General features: G+C 45.7%; 1 protein-coding gene across 1 annotated transcript in view; it reads left to right on the top strand.

Moving 5' to 3' along the window:
- The window catches only part of ABCC11 (ATP binding cassette subfamily C member 11), a 78,226-nt gene that overhangs the window by 28,330 nt on the left and 30,709 nt on the right, over positions 1-19,187 (top strand). Inside the window, exons 9-16 of the mRNA XM_070770521.1 lie at positions 503-610; positions 5,701-5,961; positions 9,853-9,924; positions 12,512-12,636; positions 14,494-14,566; positions 16,542-16,745; positions 18,030-18,164; positions 18,248-18,350. Coding sequence (XP_070626622.1) covers positions 503-610; positions 5,701-5,961; positions 9,853-9,924; positions 12,512-12,636; positions 14,494-14,566; positions 16,542-16,745; positions 18,030-18,164; positions 18,248-18,350 — 1,081 coding nt within the window. The remainder of the gene's footprint in view (positions 1-502; positions 611-5,700; positions 5,962-9,852; positions 9,925-12,511; positions 12,637-14,493; positions 14,567-16,541; positions 16,746-18,029; positions 18,165-18,247; positions 18,351-19,187) is intronic.

The raw sequence follows: 19,187 nt of genomic DNA, 5'->3' as shown, positions 1-19,187 counted from the left end.
TGGTTTTTTTGTTTTGGTCATCTGTCTGTGTTCTTTGGAGAAATGTCTGTTTAGATTTTCTGCCTATTTTTTGATTTTTTTTCTTTTATTGAGCTACATGAGCTGTTCGTATATTTTAGAGATTAATCTCTTTTAACAACAGTAATAGTTCAAAGCTATGTCACTGGTAGCTCTCTGGGTAATTTTTCAGTGCTTCCCAACTATTCCTGTACCACCGTCAGGATTTGGGGCATTTTGCCAATGGGGAAACTGTGGTGGGAGTGACCTGTCTGAGTTAAGGAATTACCCAGTGCTAAGCTATAAACGCGACCAGGCCTTCACTCAGTGACTTTAAGATGAGTGCTCTTCTCCACTTTTCCTAGTCTTCCCGAAATACCACATGAAGCTTGCTGGAAGCTACAGGTCTGGCTTTGCAGCTTGAAGCTCCTGGATGGGGTCTTCCTTGGGGTGGGGGAGCAGGACAGTGTTGAGACACTCACTGCCTCCTCTCTGCCTCATCCAGGCCTTCACCACTTTGGCCACCTTGGGTCCCATGCGGCTGTCAGTGTTCTTAACACCCTTCGCAGTCAAAGGCCTCACAAACTCCAAGTCTGCCGCGGACAGGTTCAAGGTGAGTGGCCAGAGGTCTGACCATGCAGTCCTTTACTCCCTGTTCTCATGTGCCTTCAGCCCCATGGCGTTCCTCCTGAGTGTGACCCCAGGCCAGGCAGGTCCAGCCTAGATGGAGAGGGACTAACTAGTAGTAGGATTGCTAATCCATCTAACTCAGTGGCCTCCTGTGCCCAGGCTGGTGTGGGACTGGGAAGACAGATGAGTCAGGCTAGTTCCTGGGCCCCAAGGACATTCTAGGACATGGATCCAAACCACATCTCAGCCAGATGTGGTTTGACCTGCAGACCCTGTTCAGGTGTGGGTAGAGTTACCGTGATGGTTTTGGTTTTTTAAAAATTGTATCTGTTGCTGGCATTTAAAAAACCGGAAATTGTATATTAAAGGCTCAGATTTCTGGATTTTCTTGAATAATCAGAAGATCTGGCAATACTGGACCCACATTATTCTGTGGCCACAGCAGCTCTAGCCGAGGTGATAGCTACCCCTCATTTAGTCAGGGAATTCAGGTGGAGTTTCCTGCAGCCTCCACCATGGCATAGCACACCTCCAGGCCTGGGGCTTACTTTCCATTCATCATCTCAGCAATGGTTTACTTCACTTCTTTACATTTCTGGTCTTGTCCCTATAGGCATCAAAGTTGAAAAACTCTAATCTAAACCAATTTTTAAAAGCATTTTATAGTCATCTCTCTTAAATGTGTGCAGTCCTCAATCTATATCATCCATTCACTCATACACTTATTAAAAAAAAAAAAAAAATTAGCAAGAAGTTTCCCGGCAGTCCACTGGTTAAGAGCCTACATTTTCACTGCTGTTGCTCTGATTCAATCCCTGGCAGGGAACTTAGATCCTACAAGTTACACAATGTGGCTTAAAAGAAAAAAAATTAATGAATACCCACTCCAGTACTCTTGCCTGGAAAGTCCCATGGACGGAGGAGCCTGGTAGGCTGCAGTCCATGTGGTCGCTAAGAGTCGGACACGACTGAGCAACTTCACTTTGACTTTTCACTTTCATGCATTGGAGAAGGAAATGGCAACCCACTCCAGTGTTCTTGCCTGAAGAATCCCAGGGATGGGGGAGCCTGGTGGGCTTCCGTCTATGGGGTCTCACAGAGTCGGACACGACTGAAGCGACTTAGCAGCAGCAGCAGGCATGGAGAACACCACAGTGAGAATGACCAGTATGGTTCCTGCTCTCAGAGGGTTATAATTGTTACCAAGTCCAGGTTCACTCTGCTCACCACACGACAGGCCAATTAATCAAGAGACGAGGTGTTGAGTCAAGGAATACAACTTTATTTGGAAAGTTGGCAGACTGAGAAGATGTCAGAATGATGTCTCAAAATAACCATCCTATGGGGGTCTGGCTGCCAGGCAGGTTCTTTTATAGAACAGAGATGGGGGGAGATGAGGAAGTAAAAAAGACCGTTGGTTTTACAAATGTCTCCTGGCATGACCATCCTTAGGGAGAAGATGTGTTAATTTCTTCCTTCCTGTAGCCATCCACAAGTGGACACGGTACTGAACAAAGGCATTCTGGTTTAACATTCAGGCAGAGAAGGGCAGGGTTCCCTGAGGCAGGCCATTATGTACGAGCAGTATCCTTTTAGTGAATAAAAGCAGTGGGAAGCAAAGGTTAAAGTAAAAGAAGCAGATCCAGTATGGAGTCAGTTCTTTTCTATAACGTAATCTGGTATTGGAAACAGGTGATGTACAAGTGAATTAACTATCAAAGTAGACAACATTAGCTCATGTGAAGGGCTGTGGTGCCAATAAAGCAGAGTGATATTCTGGAGTGCATGCTGGGGAGGGCTGGGGCCACAGTGGTCAGGGACGTATCTCTCCCAAGGAGAGGTTTGAGTTGAGTGATAATGACAAAGCAGAGAGGACAGCAAGTACAAAAGCCCTGAGGCTGGAATTAACTTGTCTTGTCTGAGTAACACCAGTTCTTGACTTATCAACAGCCGCAGGAGCTCCCTAACTTCTCAGCTTCAGCTGTTGGGGCTCCTTCTGCCTCCTCCTCCCCACTGGAGGAGTTCTACTGCCCTCCCCTTCCTGCAGGGGAGGAGGAGGCTACAGCCTGGGCTCAGAAAGGTGGGTAGGGATGCTGACCAGAGAGACAGCTACAGGGCAGGGAAGGGAGTGGGATGGATGAAGGAAGAGAGGAGGAGGCTGGAAGGGGAGGGTCAGGGCAAAGCCACGGTTTTTCCAGTAGCCATGTACAAATGTGAGAGTTGGACACAAAGAAGGCTGAGCACCGAAGAATTGATGCTTTCAAATTGTGGTGCTGGAGAAGACTCTTAAGAATCCCGTGGACTACAAGGAGATCAAACCAGTGAACCCTACAGGAAATCAACCCTGAATATTCATTAGAAGGACTGATGCTGAAGCTGAAGCTCCAGTACGAAGATGTAAAGAGCCAGCTCATTGGAAAAGACTGATGCTGGGAAAGACTGAGGGCAGGAGGAGAAGGGAGCAACTGGGATGAGATGGTTGGATGGCATCACTGACTCAGTGAACATGAATTTGAGCAAACTCCAGCAGATAGTGAAAGACAGGGAAGCCTGGCATGCTGCAGTCCATGGGGTCTCAAAGAATTAGACACGACTTAACTACTAAACACCAGCAAGAGAGCTAAGATATCAGACACTGGACTGCACTTCCTCAAGGCCTCAAAGGGCTGCAGCTGTTACGCTGGACAGGTACTAACCCTCCAAGTCCCTTCACTTCAAGACCTCTTTTCAGTCACCTGCATTTTCTGTCTGATGCATAGGCATTTGTCTTTGAGATCCTCAGGCTGGAAGCGGGAGGAGAGATCTCTGAGGCCAGATTCTTTCTCCTCTGTTCCCCTCAGGGCTGTACTAAGGAGTCACCTTGGGGATGGGGCAGGGAGAAGAAAGCTGCAGGCCCTCAGGAAGGCTGCCTCTGTGCAGGTGGTCACAGGTAGGAGGCAAGCTGGCTGCTGGGTGCTGCCGAGGCTGCATGCTGGGCTCTGGGCAAGGCCCCGCGGTGGGCCGCACTCCAGACCACCTTTTCCTCTGCACTGGTTATTAAAAAAAAAAATGAGTGAAAAGTCACTGAATGGCATCACTAAAGCTACAGAGTGAGAATTTGCTTAGAGCATTTGGGGGTCACCCCATAACCCAGTTTGTTGGTGTCAATTCATGTCCAGATGTGTGCTTGCTGTGCTGACACATTAAGGCAGTGTGCTGTTTTTGTTCTTTTTTTTTTTTTTTTTAAAGCAAGGGAATGAAAACCACAAATCTGGGGACAGTGGTTGCCCAAGGGGAGGGCTTGGAACGAGGGGGTTGCTTTGTCCCACCAAGCAGGAGGATGAGCTGGGGAAGGACCCCATTGATCGATAAAAGTCATGGTTCCTGGGTCTGCTGGTGGGCTCACAGATATTTAATATATTATTAAAAAATTGCTAAACAAGTAAATGCCCAACTAGCTAAATGAAATAAAGTGGGCCATGCAGTTCCTGCTGATAACTATATGCCTTGACCCAAATATTATAGTTAATTCATTTCAATGTACCTGAGGTTCAATTTTAAAAAATAAACAAACTACCTCTCTTTTTCTAAATTTTATTTTATGTTAGAATATAGTTGATTTACAATGTTGTATTGGTTTCATGGATACAGCAAAGTGATTTATATATATATATATATATATACACATTTATATATATCTATACACACACACACACACACACATACACACACATATATATACACATTCTTTTTCAAATTATTTTCCTGTATAGGTCATTACAGAATACTGAGTAGAGTTCCCTGTGCTATACAATGGGTCCTTGTTGGTTATCTATTTTAAATAGAGTATGTATGTATGTATGTATGTTAACAGTATGTATCTGTTAATTCCAAACTCCTAATTTATCCCTGCCTCTACCTTTCTTCTTTGGTGATGATACATTTGTTTTCCAAGTCTGTAGTCTGTTTCTGTTTTGTAGATAAAATTCATTTGTATCTTTTTTTTTTTTTAGATTCTGGATTTACTTCACTTAGTATGATAATCTCTGGGTCCATCCATATTGCTACATGTGGCATTATTTCTTTTATTCCTCTGAAAATAGCTTTTTGTTGTGTTTTTGTGAAAGGCTATATACTCTTTGCAAAGGTTCAGACAAGGCAAAAAGATACAGAGAATAAAGATTGCTCAGTATTTACTATAGAGAGACAAAATCAGTTGTCCAAAATGTCCGCAAGTGTCTTTCTAGATCTCTTTCTGAGCATGTCCTGGTGGAGAAATGCAAATGCAATTTGATCAGTGAGGTCATACTTCCCACCCACCTTTTTTTGGTGCTAGAATTCTTGCAGTTCAACTCTTATTCCTTGCAGACAGTGAGATGGAGGTGTGGAGAAAAGTGACCTGCCAATACATTTTGAAATATATGACCCAAACAGCATTTTGCACAGAGTTGTGCCTGGACAGACCTTTTTACTTTTAATACTTAGAAATGAAAGTTAATGAGAAAAACCACACATCAGTATTATGTTTCAACAGCTCTTACCACTTAAGACAAGGCTAATGTAGGTTATGTCACTGCTGCTGCTGCTGCTAAGTCGTGTCCAACTCTGTGCTCCTGCTTCAGTCGTGTCCGACTCTGTGCGACCCCATAGACGGCAGCCCACCAGGCTCCCCCGTCCCTGGGATTCTCCATGCAAGAACACTGGAGTGGGTTGCCATTTCCTTCTCCAATGCATGAAAGTGAAAAGTGAAAGTGAAGTCGCTCAGTCGTGCCTGACTCTCAGTGACCCCATGGACTGCAGCCCACCAGGTTATGTCACTAGTTAATGTAAATTAAGATGGAAAGGAACTCAGTACAGGAAGGATACAAATGTGAAAGAACGGCCCAGTAGTCTGAGATTTGGAAAACCCTGATGTGGAATTTTCACTAGCAAAAACTAGCCTCTTCTAATTGATGGTGGTTCTTCAGACTTCTCAGTTTATTAAAAGTTCATAAATCAGACCAGTTGGCAAGCCAGTAAAACGGGTATGTGTTCCTACTGGACTAAAGAACTAAATTCCTCCCCGCTTCCTTTCCTTTTTTTTTTTCTGTACAGAAATTTTTCCTCCAAGAGAGCCCTGTCATATATGTTAAGGAATTGGAAGACCCCAGAAAACCAGTGGTTTTAGAGGAGGCCACATTGTCATGGAGAAAGACTTGCCCTGGGATCATCAATGGGGCCTTGGAGCTGGAGAAGAACAGATACACTCCCGAGGGGATGACTAGAGCTCAGCCACCTCTGAGAGGCCTTGAGCCCGAGGATCAAGGGGACACCCGGGGCCCAGAGTTGCGCAAGATAAACCTGGTGCTGTCAAAGGTAGCCTCGTGTGGTCTGTGCAGGCGGGCTGGTGGCCAGACTTTCAGGGCCGAAGACTGGGAGATTGGCCTCACGCACCACCACTTCCTTGGCTAAAAACTGCCCTCTCCAAGATCTCCCTCTAAAATAGAAAATTTCCATAGAAAGACAAAGAGAGAGAAAATTTCCATGGAGGGCAAATAGGAAGTCTTTCATACTTAAGTGTAAATCAGTTAATCATCTAAACTGTTTTGTAATAGCATGACCTAGAATAGCAAGCTGTATGTTCGCTGGTCTTTGCAGGACCAAAGATAAAGGGAGAAGGCTAAACTAATGTTTATTGAGTTCCTAGTGTGTGCCAAGCACTGTGCTGTATCTTTCCGTTTGGTTATTCTGTGAACTGACATCATTTGGCTTCTTCTCTGACTAATATTTGCAACAGTTGGCTCCTCTGCTCTGTCTAATAATCATATAGATATAGAATATAGACATTGATCTATATCTAGTGATAGATATATCTAAAATAGATACAACTATCTAATAGTAATCAATATTGACATCTAGTAATAATAAATATTAATATCTAATATTAGTGATATATCTATATTTCCCCCCTTGATGGTCACCTGCAGTCCCATGGCTCTGGCATCCAGCTCTACGGTGTTATTATCTCTAGCCTTGAAGTTTCCTCTGAGTTCCAGACTTAACTCTCTGTTTATTACCTCCTGTTCAATGCCTACCAGATATTTCAAACAAACAAGACCAAAAAAGAACTTGGTTTTCACCCTCTCTGATCCATTCCCCAGGTCTTCTCCATCTCTGGAGGTGGCATCACCATCTTTCCAGGGGTTAAGGTCCTAGAAGTCAAACTTGCCTTTCCTTTCCTCCCATCCATCCAGTCTCCATCAGTGAGGCCTGGCAGCTCTCCAAAAGCATCTCTCCTGGACCAGCCTCATCTCACCACAGCCTCCTCCACTGCCTTAGCCCCAACCACCAGCATGCCATGCCTAGCTCCTCTATCAAACCAGTCGCTCAGTCGTGTCTGACTCTTTGCGACCCCATGAATTGCAGCATGCCAGGCCTCCCTGTCCATCACCAACTCCCGGAGTTCACTCAGACTCACGTCCATCGAGTCAGTGATGCCATCCAGCCATCTCATCCTCTGTTGACCCCTTCTCCTCTTGCCCCCAATCCCTCCCAGCATCAGAGTCTTTTCCAATGAGTCAACTCTTCGCATGACGTGGCCAAAGTACTGGAGTTTCAGCTTCAGCATCATTCCTTCCAAAGAAATCCCAGGGCTGATCTGCTTTAGAATGGACTGGTTGGATCTCCCTGCAGTCCAAGGGACTCTCAAGAGTCTTCTCCAACATCACAGTTCAAAAGCATCAATTCTTCGGTGCTCAGCCTTCTTCACAGTCCAACTCTCACATCCATACATGACCACTGGAAAAACCATAGTCTTGACTAGACAATCCTTTGTTGGCAAAGTAATGTCTCTGCTTTTCAATATGCTATCTAGGTTGGTCATTACTTTCCTTCCAAAGAGTAAGCGTCTTTTAATTTCGTGGCTGCAGTCACCGTCTGTAGTGATTTTGGAGCCCAGAAAAATAAAGTCTGACGCTGTTTCCACTGTTTCCCCATCTATTTCCCATGAAGTGATGGGACTGGATGCCATGATCTTCGTTTTCTGAATGTTGAGCTTTAAGCCAACTTTTTCACTCTCCACTTTCACTTTCATTAAGAGGCTTTTTAGTTCCTCTTCACTTGCTGCCATAAGGGTGGTGTCATCTGCATATCTGAGGTTATTGATATTTCTCCCGGTAATCTTGATTCCAGCTTGTGTTTCTTCCAGTCCAGCGTTTCTCATGATGTACTCTGCATATAAGTTAAATAAACAGGGTGACAATATATAGCCTTGACGAACTCCTTTTCCTATTTGGAACCAGTCTGTTGTTCCATGTCCAGTCCTAACTGTTGCTTCCTGACCTGCATACAGGTTTCTCAAGAGGCAGGTCAGGTGGTCTGGGATTCCCATCTCTTTCAGAATTTTCCACAGTTTATTGTGATCCACACAGTCAAAGGCTTTGGCATAGTCACTAAAGCAGAAATAGATGCTTTTCTGGAACTCTCTTGCTTTTTCCACGATCCAGCGGACGTTGGCAATTTGATCTCTGGTTCCTCTGCCTTTTCTAAAACCAGCTTGAACATCTGGAAGTTCACGGTTCACATATTGCTGAAGCCTGGCTTGGAGAATTTTGAGCATTACTTTACTAGCATGTGAGATGAGTGCAATTGTGCAGTAGTTTGAGCATTCTTTGGCATTGCCTTTCTTTGGGATTGGAAGGAAAACTGACCTTTTCCAGTCTTGTGGCCACTGCTGAGTTTTCCAAATTTGCTAGCATATTGAGTGCAGCACTTTCACAGCATCATCTTTCAGGATTTGGAATAGCTCAACTGGAATTCCATCGCCTCCACTAGCTTTGTTTGTAGTGATGCTTTCTAAGGCCCACTTGACTTCACATTCCAGGATGTCTGGCTCTAGGTCAGTGATCACACCATCGTGATTATCTGGGTCGTGAAGATCTTTTTTGTACAGTTCTTCTGTGTATTCTTGCCATTTCTTCTTAATATCTTCTGCTTCTGTTAGGTCCATACCATTTCTGTCTTTTATCGAGCCCATCTTTACATGAAATATTCCTTTGGTATCTCTGATTTTCTTGAAGAGATCCCTAGTTTTTCCCATTCTGTTGTTTTCCTCTATTTCTTTGCATTGATCGCTGAAGAAGGCTTTCTTATCTCTTCTTGCTATTCTTTGGAACTCTGCATTCAGATGTTTGTATCTTTCCTTTTCTCCTTTGCTTTTCACTTCTCTTCTTTTCACAGCTATTTGTAAGGCCTCTCCAGACAGCCATCTTGCTTTTTTGCATTTCTTTTCCATGGGAATGGTCTTGATCCCTGTCTAAGAGCCTCCTTAGTAGCCTCTCTGCTTCCACTTTTGCCCTCTTACAGTCCATCCCACGTGGTGGACAGAGGGAGCCTTCTAAAACAAACCAATTCAAGTCACTCTTCTGGTTAAGTCATTCGGTGACTCTCCACTGCACTTAGGGTAGAGTCTAGGTTTCCCTGAGCACCTGCCCACGTCTCCAACCTCGTCTCTCATTCGTTCCCTCCACACCAGCCCTCTAACTGCTCTTTGTCTGTCACCTTGTTCCTATCTCAGGACCTCTGCTCCTCATGTTCCCATGGTGTGAAACCTTCAGGTCTTCTCTCTCACTCCTTCTTGTCATTCAGGTATCCGCTGCAATGACACATACTCTTATGAAGCCTTCCCTGGCCAGCCCATCTAACACTGCTTTAACCTCCAACTGTCTGTCATGGTAGCAAATTTATTTAATTTATACCACTTACCACCATCTGTTTTCTTTGTTTTGTTATTTATTTCATGGTTTTTCTCTCCCCACTAGTTGTAAACTTAATGAGAGTTCTTCTTTGTTGCTTGGTGCACAGAAGAAATGCACATGACTATTCGATGGATGAATGAATGAATGAAGGAGTATATGCTGAACTGGCTTCATTATCCCCATTTTACAGATGAGGAAACCGAGGCATAGAGAGTCTTAAGTGACTTGCCCAGGATCATAGAGTAGAATAGATGTAGATCTGGAATTTGGGTTTTGTGCCTGACGGGCCATCTGTGCATAATTCCTTTCTGCCAGCCTCATGCAATTTCCTTCCTCTGAGGTTGCCGCATCCCACCTGTACAGACTGGCCTCTCAGCTCCTCTTGAGCTTTGTCTGAGGGGCCTTGGGGTGCGTGTAGCTGTTTTCTGTTTGTCATTTTGCATAACAGACAATAGACCTGTCCTGGGCAAGTCACCTTCCCAACGCCTGTCTGTTCTCCTTGGCTTTGCAGGGTACCATGCTAGGGGTCTGTGGCAACACAGGGAGTGGCAAGAGCAGCCTGCTATCAGCCATCCTGGGGCAGGTGAGTGTATTGTGGCCCATGCATGCACCCCCGCCCCCACCGAGGGCCAGAAACCCCCGGGTTCCAGGTCCCCCAGCAAGTCACGCCACCACTTCTTTCCCAGAAAGGGGTCCAAACCAATAGAATTTTTATAAATTCAAAACAATTGAGCATGTGCTGTGGGGGAGATGAGTTATGAATGTGCTTCCATTTCACCTCCCAATGGGAGAACCACTTCTTAGGACACCTGGAGATCCATCCTCATTCTCTATGCTTTCCCTGCCCTTTGCTGTAATCAAGCGGCTACCAAGGTGGTGATACAGGCATCTCGATGCTTAATATGATAACACAAATCATCTCATGAAGACAAACTCAGAGTGGGACATGTGTCCCTACGGAGACAGCATCAGGCCCTTGAAATCTGAACCGTCTAATCGCATTGCCTTGGGACATTCTTGAGGTCTGCTTCATCTGCAGCTATGCAGGCCTGTCACTCAGCCCATTCCTTCTCCAGTTTCCAACAAGACCAACCCTTTCCCCCCTAACATTGAGGTCATATTGCACACCTCCTGCTAAGTCGCTTAGTTGCTTCAGTCATGTCCGACTCTGTGCGACCCCAGAGACGGCAGCCCACCAGGCTCCCCCGTCCCTGGGATTCTCCAGGCAAGAACACTGGAGTGGGTTGCCATTTCCTTCTCCAATGCATGAAAGTGAAAAGTGAAAGTGAAGTCGCTCAGTCGTGTCCGACTCTTCGCAACCCCAGAGACGGCAGCCCACCAGGCTCCTCTGTCCCTGGGATTCTCCAGGCAAGAACACTGGAGTGGGTTGCCATTGCCTTCTCCTAGTGAACAACAAAAAACAGCCATAAACCTGGACTGTATCTTAACAGCCATCTGTGTGTCTATGGCCCCCTTCTCACGGGGGATCTCTCCAGCCCTTCCACACAGCCTCAGCCTCACTGCGTCCTAGGGCTCTCTCCTACCCCCTCCCCACTTTGTCCACTGTCCTCCTTCCCACATGGTTGGGAGAACTATCTGGTATCCCTCCTTCCTTAGCTCCTCCTCCTTAAAGCACATGGACAAACTCATCACCTCCTAGGAAAGCGCTCACCTTGTCAATAGCAATTCTCTCTGAATACATCAGTCTGATGGCTCATTTTTTTGTGTGTGTGTGCACCACAGGTGATGCAATTTCTTCCCCCAACTTCTTACAACTAAGGAGAAGAAAACTTCCACTTTTAAAAAATCATTCACTCATTCATGTATACATTCGGCTGTGTTGTGTCTTAGTTGCGGCATGAGGTGTCTTCGTTGCATTATGTGGAATCTTTCACTGTGGCTCATGGATTCTCTAGTTATGGTGTGAGGGCTTAGTTGCTCCCACACATGTAGAATCTTGGTTCCCTGACCAGGGATCGAACCCACGTCCCTTGCATTGCAAGGTGGATTCTTAACCACTGGGCCACCAGGGAAGTCCCCACTTTTTTTTTTTTTTTTAATAAAAATAGTTTGGATAGTATTTGAATGCCAGGCCCTGTGTTCAGAGCTTCCCATTTTTTCCCTTGGCCCGCAACCCAAAAACAAGCTCCACGAGGAAGGCACAGACATTGAGGTCAGTTTACAGATGAGTAAATGAGGCTGAGAGAGGTGACTTGCCCACAGCTGCCAGCAGGTGAGGGATGCAGCCAGGGAGGATACCAGTCCAGCTGATGTCAGAGCTTTGCTTCTCATCACAGCTACGTTTCCCAGCAGCTTCCATTCAGGGCCACCTTTCTACGTGGTTGGGGGCTTGTCGCTTCAAATGAACCAATCACTTAGCTTCCCATAAAGGAAAACAAAAAGATGTCATTTAAAGGTTTAGTTCTTATTAAAGCCTGTCTTCAGTTAAGAAGTAGGAAGCACAGTATAAGAAGAGAAAGAAGCATAAGATCATGAGGTCCTCTGCTGGGGTCATGGGCATGAGGGTTGTGGCCTTGATTCTTTTTAAATGTGTGCTTTTAAATTTACCCTGCAGAAAAGCAGGAAGAACACTACGGTAAAGATCCGTATACCCACCATTGAGATTCAGGAGTTGATAGCATTTGTATATTTGCCACATCTATGTAGAAATATACTTTGTAGAAGCATTATTTATTTATTTTTTGGTAGACCTATTTTAAATTACAAAGATTATGACACTTTCCCCACTAATGTTTCACCACGATGTCCAAAAAGTCAAGGCATTTCCTCATCTAACCGTGATGACATTATCACATCCACAAATCAGTAATAATTCTGTGATACTCAGGGATGGACAGAGGTGGCCTGGAGCTTGCCATCTCACAGCAAGGGATTGGGGCTGGGGAAATAAGAGAAAAAAAGTATGGGTGACTTCAATGTGAACCTTGCCTTCAGTCACAGTAGGAACAGGTCTGGCTTTCCCCAACTACTGCCCACGTTCTCAGGGCCTTCACCAGTGGGCCTGGCAGGATCCTGTTAAGATTTCATTTACACAGGAGAGCCCCCAGGTTCCTGGAGCACAGTGGAGCCCTGGGCACTGTGGCTGCTGAGCCAGGGGGGATCTGTTCCGTGGCTGCCACGGTCCTGAGGCTGGACTCACTCTGCCGCAGATGCACTTGCTGGAGGGTTCAGTGGGGGTGCACGGAAGCCTGGCCTATGTCCCCCAGCAGGCCTGGATCATCAAGGGGAGTGTCCGGGAGAACATCCTCATGGGAAGCCAATACGACGAGGCCTGGTGAGCTTCTGAGCTTCTGGGGCTGGTTTGGAGAGGGGCCTCTCACTGCTAATAATGACTTGCTGTGTGCTCACTTACATGCATCACTGTATTTCCTTCTCACTGGGAAGGAAAGATTCTCATCAGATCCATTTTCTAGCAAATCAGCTGAGGCCCCCAAGAGACTGAATAATTTGCCCAAAGTCGTTGAGCTGCTAGGATATGGTAGAGTCAGAATCTGAACCCAGTTGCTTTCAGAAACTTCACGCTAAGTCGCTTCAGTCGTGTCATACTCTGTACAACCCCATGGACTGTAGCTCCTCTGTCCATGGGATTCTCCAGGCTAGAATATTGGAGTGGATTGCCATGCCCTCCTTTAGGGGGTCTTCTCAACCGAGGGACCGAATTCGTGTCTCACACCTCCTGCAAAGGCAAGCAGGTCCTTTACAGCTAGTGCCACCAAACTTAACTATTGTGCTCCTTTGGCTCAAAATAACCCTCCCCTTCCGAAAGTGTTCCTTTGAAACTTCCTTTGTGTTAATTAATTCCTGAAGGTAAAGTCAAAAGCTAAAACACGTGGGTGGTGTGCAACAGTAGAGGAAGGAGTTTAGATTCCCAGCCCCGCCCACACCCTCCTTACCCTTGGCAGCCTCTCCCTCCAGAGTCCTGCGTGGACCTGCCTGAGACACGTGCTCTGAAGTCATGAGCAAAGTCTGGTCAGTGGAGGAGCAAGGAAAACTGCTCTGATTGCTACAGCTATGCTTCCAATTCTGGTGGACTCTGGCCCCTTTTAACTCTTTGCCTGATTTTGCAATCTGCCTGTTGTAACCTTGCTGAAAGGCACAGATATGTGGGTGTATAAACCAGCTGTCTCCAGTCGGTTTGTTCGTGAGCTCCTCAACATCAGGTCTATCGTGCCCAGCCCCCACCCCACCTGCTTTTCCTCCCAAATTCCCAATTAGGCTTAATGGCATCACTGAACTGTGCAACCCAGGGAGCCCGACCCTGCCTCCTCCAAGAACCACCTCCTCCTTCCACATGTAATTGGTCAGCAACTCTGGAAGACTCAACCTCCTAAATAGCACTGGTATAATATTTCCCTTCTCCACCTCCACTGCCAGCTCTGGTCTGTGACCTTCTGCCAGAACGGTGCCCACTGCCCCGCTCTTGGCTCTGTCTCCAGCCTTCTCCCGCTCTGTTCGACTTTGTGCTCTGCCTCAGGGCAGCTGTCCTAAAAGCCCAGTCTCATCCTGTCACTGCTCAGCTTTCAGACTGACATGACTCATAGAGCAGTTTGTCAAAAGTAAAAATACACTATCTTTTGACTCTGAAAATTCACCGCTATGTAGTTAATACATATAGCGCCACCCATGAATGCCAAGATCCATGTACAAGAATGTTCACATCGAATTATTCAGGATAGCCAAAAACTAGCAACAATCCAAATGTCCAGCTTTAGCTCACTGGTTAAACAGTGCATGGTGCTTCCCTATACTGGAATATGGTAGTGCCATTAAAACAATATAAACCTATATCTGCTGTACATACCGTACATCACTAGATTATTTCTGAACACGTATAGAGGAAACTCTATTAGTGACTGATTCAGAGGAAAGCAGCTGAGGGTCAATGATGCGAGGGAGGCTCACTTTTCACCTTTTCTTCTTTTTGTTCTGTTCAAACAATTACCAAGTGCACGTGTTACATTAAAAAAAAAATGAAGGAAGGAAATGAAAAAAGGCTCCTGTGATTTACCATTAAATTCAGGATCAAGGCCAAATTTTTCAGCATGGAATGCAAGACCTTCCCTTCCAAACTGGAGAAGGCCGGAGGGCCTGCGGCCGGCCACCAGGCCCTTTAGCTCCCTCTCCTTCACAGGTATCTCCAGGTGCTCCACTGCTGCTCCCTGAACCATGATCTGGAAATTCTGCCCTTCGGAGATATGACGGAGGTGAGCGGGAGGTGAGGGTACCCCACTTCTGTTGTGATGGTGCCTTTGTCATGGTGTTCTGGGGTCCTCAGACTGCCTCCTTGGGTAGGTAAGACGAGAGACCCCAGCTCTTCCTTCCCAAAGCAGCTGGAGCTAGTCCTGCAGTCTCAGAGCCTTCCCTCCCAAGGAAGGGAAGTTGTGGCTCACCTGACCTTGGGAGCTGACAAACGGGCTACCTTGCCTCACCAGAATGGGAGTTGATCTCAGACTTCTTCTGAATCAAGAGCAGAGACCCTGTGAGGATGAGAAGCACCCCCCAACCCCTCTACTCCACCCCCCCACCCCAGTCATCCATCTTTGCTCCCCACCACCCTGCCCCTCTCTAGAGCACTGCCTTTGACAGTGGGGATGGCAGCCATAGCCCTGCTGTGGCAATGCCAGTTCTGACTGCTAGGTGCTCCTGATAATTCTCCATCTTTCACGTCAGTAGCCACCTTTACTCTACATAAGACCTTTGTAAGATAAAAGCAGTATGGTTGCCTTGATTTTATTATCTAATAATAGCTCAGTTGGCTGAGCATTCACTACATTCAAGGTACTGTTCTAGCAACTCTAATATATTAGGTGAGCCTCAGATAACCTATGAGGTCAGTTCTTTTATTATCCTTCCTTTAATGATCAGCAGTGTACCCTGGAGGGTAGAGAGCTTGGTTGTTTTGTTCAGCGTCTCCCCTTCAGTAGGAAGAACCAGCTCTGCTCTGTAAAATGCATCAGTAATAGTTCTGACCTCATCAGGATGATTAGAGGTTTAGGTGAGTTGATACATAACTTGCTTTGAATAGTGCTTGGCGTAGGGTAAGTGTTAGGCCGTCATTAGAGGAACACAGTAGGCATTGAAGTCTGCTGAGTGAGTAAGGAAACTGAGCCTCGCCCAGGCCAAGCCCCTTATCTATGGTCACATGCGAACTGGAGGCAGAGTAGTGAGAAGCGGTCACCCCACTGCTCTTTAAACTCTGCTTCTCTTCTACAACGTCACCAGAGTTCAGGGTCGAGCAGGGATAGAACTTAGACCCTGGGTGTCACGGCCTCAGGACCTGACATAGGGATGGGCCAGCCAGCACTGCCTGAAGTGCTAGTCTGCTAGGGAACTCCAATCCACTGTCCAGTGATTCTGGTTAGCACCCTCGACTCCTGACATAACAAACCTGCCCACCACCTCAGCTATAATACAGTCTTGGTCTTGGGCAATACCCCTAACCCAGGCCAGTGATCCCACCAGTTGACAGTTACAGTCAACAGAAATTTAAAACCATTGTAAGATGTAAGAAGGTGCTGTTTCTTGGGATAAGTGATTTATTTTTATGAGCTAAGCTGTTAAAAGTTTTAATATGCTTTCTGACAAGCCAACCAATTTAGAAAAAATGATATGTTACTATGAATTACAAATTTCAGTTAAGTGAGCATCAGTTTTTTTCATCCTTTACTAGGCATATTGTGAAAAGTATTTTTATTTTCTTTTTAATTAATTATTAATTTTTGTTTGACTGTGCTGGGTCTTCATTGCTGCACCCAGGCTTTCTCTAGTTGCAGCGGGCAGGGGCTGCTCTCTAGTTGCAGTGCTCGGGTTTCTCATTGTGGTGGCTTCTTTTGTCACTGAACACAGGCTCTAAGGGCTGCCAGACTTCAATAGTTGCAGCATGAGGGCTCTAGAACACAGGCTCAGTAGTTGCGGGACATGGGTTTAGTTGCCTGGTGGCACATGGAAGCTTTCCGGACCGGGGATCAAACTCACGTCCCCTGTATTGGCAGGTGGACTGTTAACCACTGGGAAGTCGAGATTGTGAAAAATATTTTAAGTGCCAGGGGTGTCAAATCATTAGGTGTCCAGGAGTGTGCACCGAGGGGGGTTAGTCTGTCCACCTGCCCACCTGGCTGGTGGGAGCACAGCTGGCTGGGTCACCCTCCAGACTCGGCGCCTTTGGCTGCCTGTCCACAGATTGGGGAGCGGGGCCTCAACCTCTCGGGGGGGCAGAAGCAGAGGATCAGCCTGGCCCGGGCCGTCTACTCTGACCGTGAGCTCTACCTGCTGGATGACCCACTCTCGGCCGTGGATGCCCATGTGGGGAAGCATATCTTTGAGGAGTGCTTTAAGAAGGTGCTCAGGAGGAAGACCGTCATCTTGGTGACCCATCAGCTGCAGGTGACCACCCTTCTGGGGCTCTGGCCATGACTGACAGATAATGTTGCTCCTCAAGCCCCTGCCATCTCAGCATGATCAATAACAGCCTCCCAGCAGATACCCCTTCGTATCTCAGACAGACCCCAAAGTCAGAGAGGATTGCAAAGAACTTGATGTCCTCTGCTTTCTATGTGGAGAAGATAAGTTGGTAAAAATGGAAACTAAATTTTTTAAAATTGTTTTTTATTGAAGGATAATTGCTTTATAGAATTTTTTAAATGGTTTTTTTGAAACTAAATATTGAGGTCTCCTTTATTTTCAAAATTGTATGGGCGAGCCCCTGCTTTTGAAGTTACAAAAAACTCCCTCAGAGAAGAATTCGCCAAGTCTCACATTCTTCCATCAAGCACACTGGCTGTGCTGGGTGCTGCCTCTCATGGGTCATTTTCCCTAGATATGTTCATACCAGACCTTGTTATTATTTATCCTTCTCCTATTTGGGCTTTAGTATTTTTGGTATAAAATATGTAAGACATAAAAACAGGTTAGAAAATAACCTAATGAAAGCCCATGTAACTGCCCAGATGACACATCACAGTCCAATGTCGATGGCCCTCGGATCACAGCCCCTTTCCTCCTTCCCGCTCCTCACTCACTGTTCACTGTTTCCATGTGCGTATTCACACTTTTACAACATATGTGTCAATCCAGACAGAGCAAGTGTCCTTTTGCATATTTAACAACTTATAATCGATGTTTTACTTTCTGTGTCCTTAGGTAATTTGCTTTTCTACTCAACATTATATTTTTAAGGTCTTCCATGTGGATACATGGAATTTTATTTCTTTCTTACTAGTATTGTATTACAATATCTGAATATTCCAGAATTTATTTCTCCAGGATGGATATTCGGGTTGTTTCCCATTTTTCACTTTTTACAAAAAAATGCTTCAGTATATTGATACATTCTTCTACATGTGTTTTTATGCATGTGCTTGAGAGGGCTTTTTTTGGGAAGTGTTTTAGGAGTAGAATTATTGGTTCATAATTCTTCAAAAATCTTTAATTTTACTAGATATTGTCAAATTGTTTTTCAAAGTAGCTGTACCAATCTATGCAGGCCTCCCCCTCCACCCCAGTTTTGTAAGAGTCCCTTTACCCTAGTCATTACCAACACTTGGGATTGTTTTTGCCAAACTGGTGATATAAAATATTTTCTCAGGATTTAAATTTTTCCTTTTGAATAGTGAAGTTGAGCATCTTTTAGTATGCTTATTGAAGATCTTATTTCTTCTGACTCTTCAGTATTTAGAGTTTTGTGACCAGATCATTTTATTTGAAGATGGGAAAATCTGTGAAAAAGGAATTCACAGTGAGCTCATACAGAAGAGGGGACGATACGCCCAGCTCATCCAGAAGATGCACGAGAAAGCCACACAGGTGATTTCCCCCTACCCCACCCTCACTTCTGACCCAACTGGGCAGACCATTCCCTGCATCCATGGCTTGTGCTTTCTCCCCAGGGTGTGTTGCAGGGAGTAGCAAAGACAGAAGAGGATCTACAGCTGGAAGGTCAGGCCCAGACCGCTTGCCAGGAAGAACTTCTCAGTGAAAATGCTGGTAATAGTGCTGAATGAAATAGTGCTTTCACCTGGGAGCAGGGTGAAACCCTCTGCCTGCCTGTCTGCATCTTCCACAGGCTCTGGCATTTCGTCCTGAATGTGAGACCAGGCCTTGCCACTCACTGAATGGGGTGCCAGACATTACTCATATAGGGTACAGATCCAAGTACTGGAGGGCTGTGGGGCAAGGACTGTGCTGGTCCAGAGGCCCGAAGCAACCAGGAGGTGACTATTGTTGGGGGAACAGCTGAGGGTGTGCAGAGGCAGGTTGAGGGTTGACCTCGAGTGACTCTGATATAAACTTTGCACAGTTTCTGGGCCATCAATTCATTACACATTTTTTGAGAACAATGCCATTGGAAGTCAGAAATAAATTAAGCCCAGTTCTGGGCATTCAAAAGGTGAAGTTGAACATCTTTTAGTATGCTTATTGAAGATCTTGCTCTTTTCTGAGACAAGGTAGCAGACGAGAAAGACTTTCATTTTTAAAGTAAGACAGGTTCTGGATTAGAATTCCAGGACTACTGCTCTCAAAGCCGTGTGACTTTGGCCAAACAGGTTAAACTCTCTGAACCATCACTGGCAAAAGTGGAGATAATTGTTCTTATATTACAACACCACAGTGGAGATTAGAAGAGGTCCTGAGGGGTTAGGACAGTGCCTGGCACATCTGTCACAAACAGAGTCTTCAGCTGCAAAGATCAGAAGTCAATTTGGGCAGAAAAATAATGTGTTGGCAGAAAAGGGTGTTGATCACAGAGTGAAAAAAAAGTTGGAGTACTAGACCTCAGAAAGTTTGGAGTCTAGAATAGCAGGAACAGGTATAGAATCCTTTTGAAGA

The sequence above is a fragment of the Bos indicus genome, chromosome 18 (genome assembly GCF_029378745.1).
Source record: "Bos indicus isolate NIAB-ARS_2022 breed Sahiwal x Tharparkar chromosome 18, NIAB-ARS_B.indTharparkar_mat_pri_1.0, whole genome shotgun sequence".
Classification (NCBI taxonomy): Eukaryota; Metazoa; Chordata; class Mammalia; order Artiodactyla; family Bovidae; genus Bos; species Bos indicus.
The sequence above is the reverse complement of the archived record's forward strand: the minus strand, read 5'-3'. Positions and strand labels throughout refer to the sequence as shown.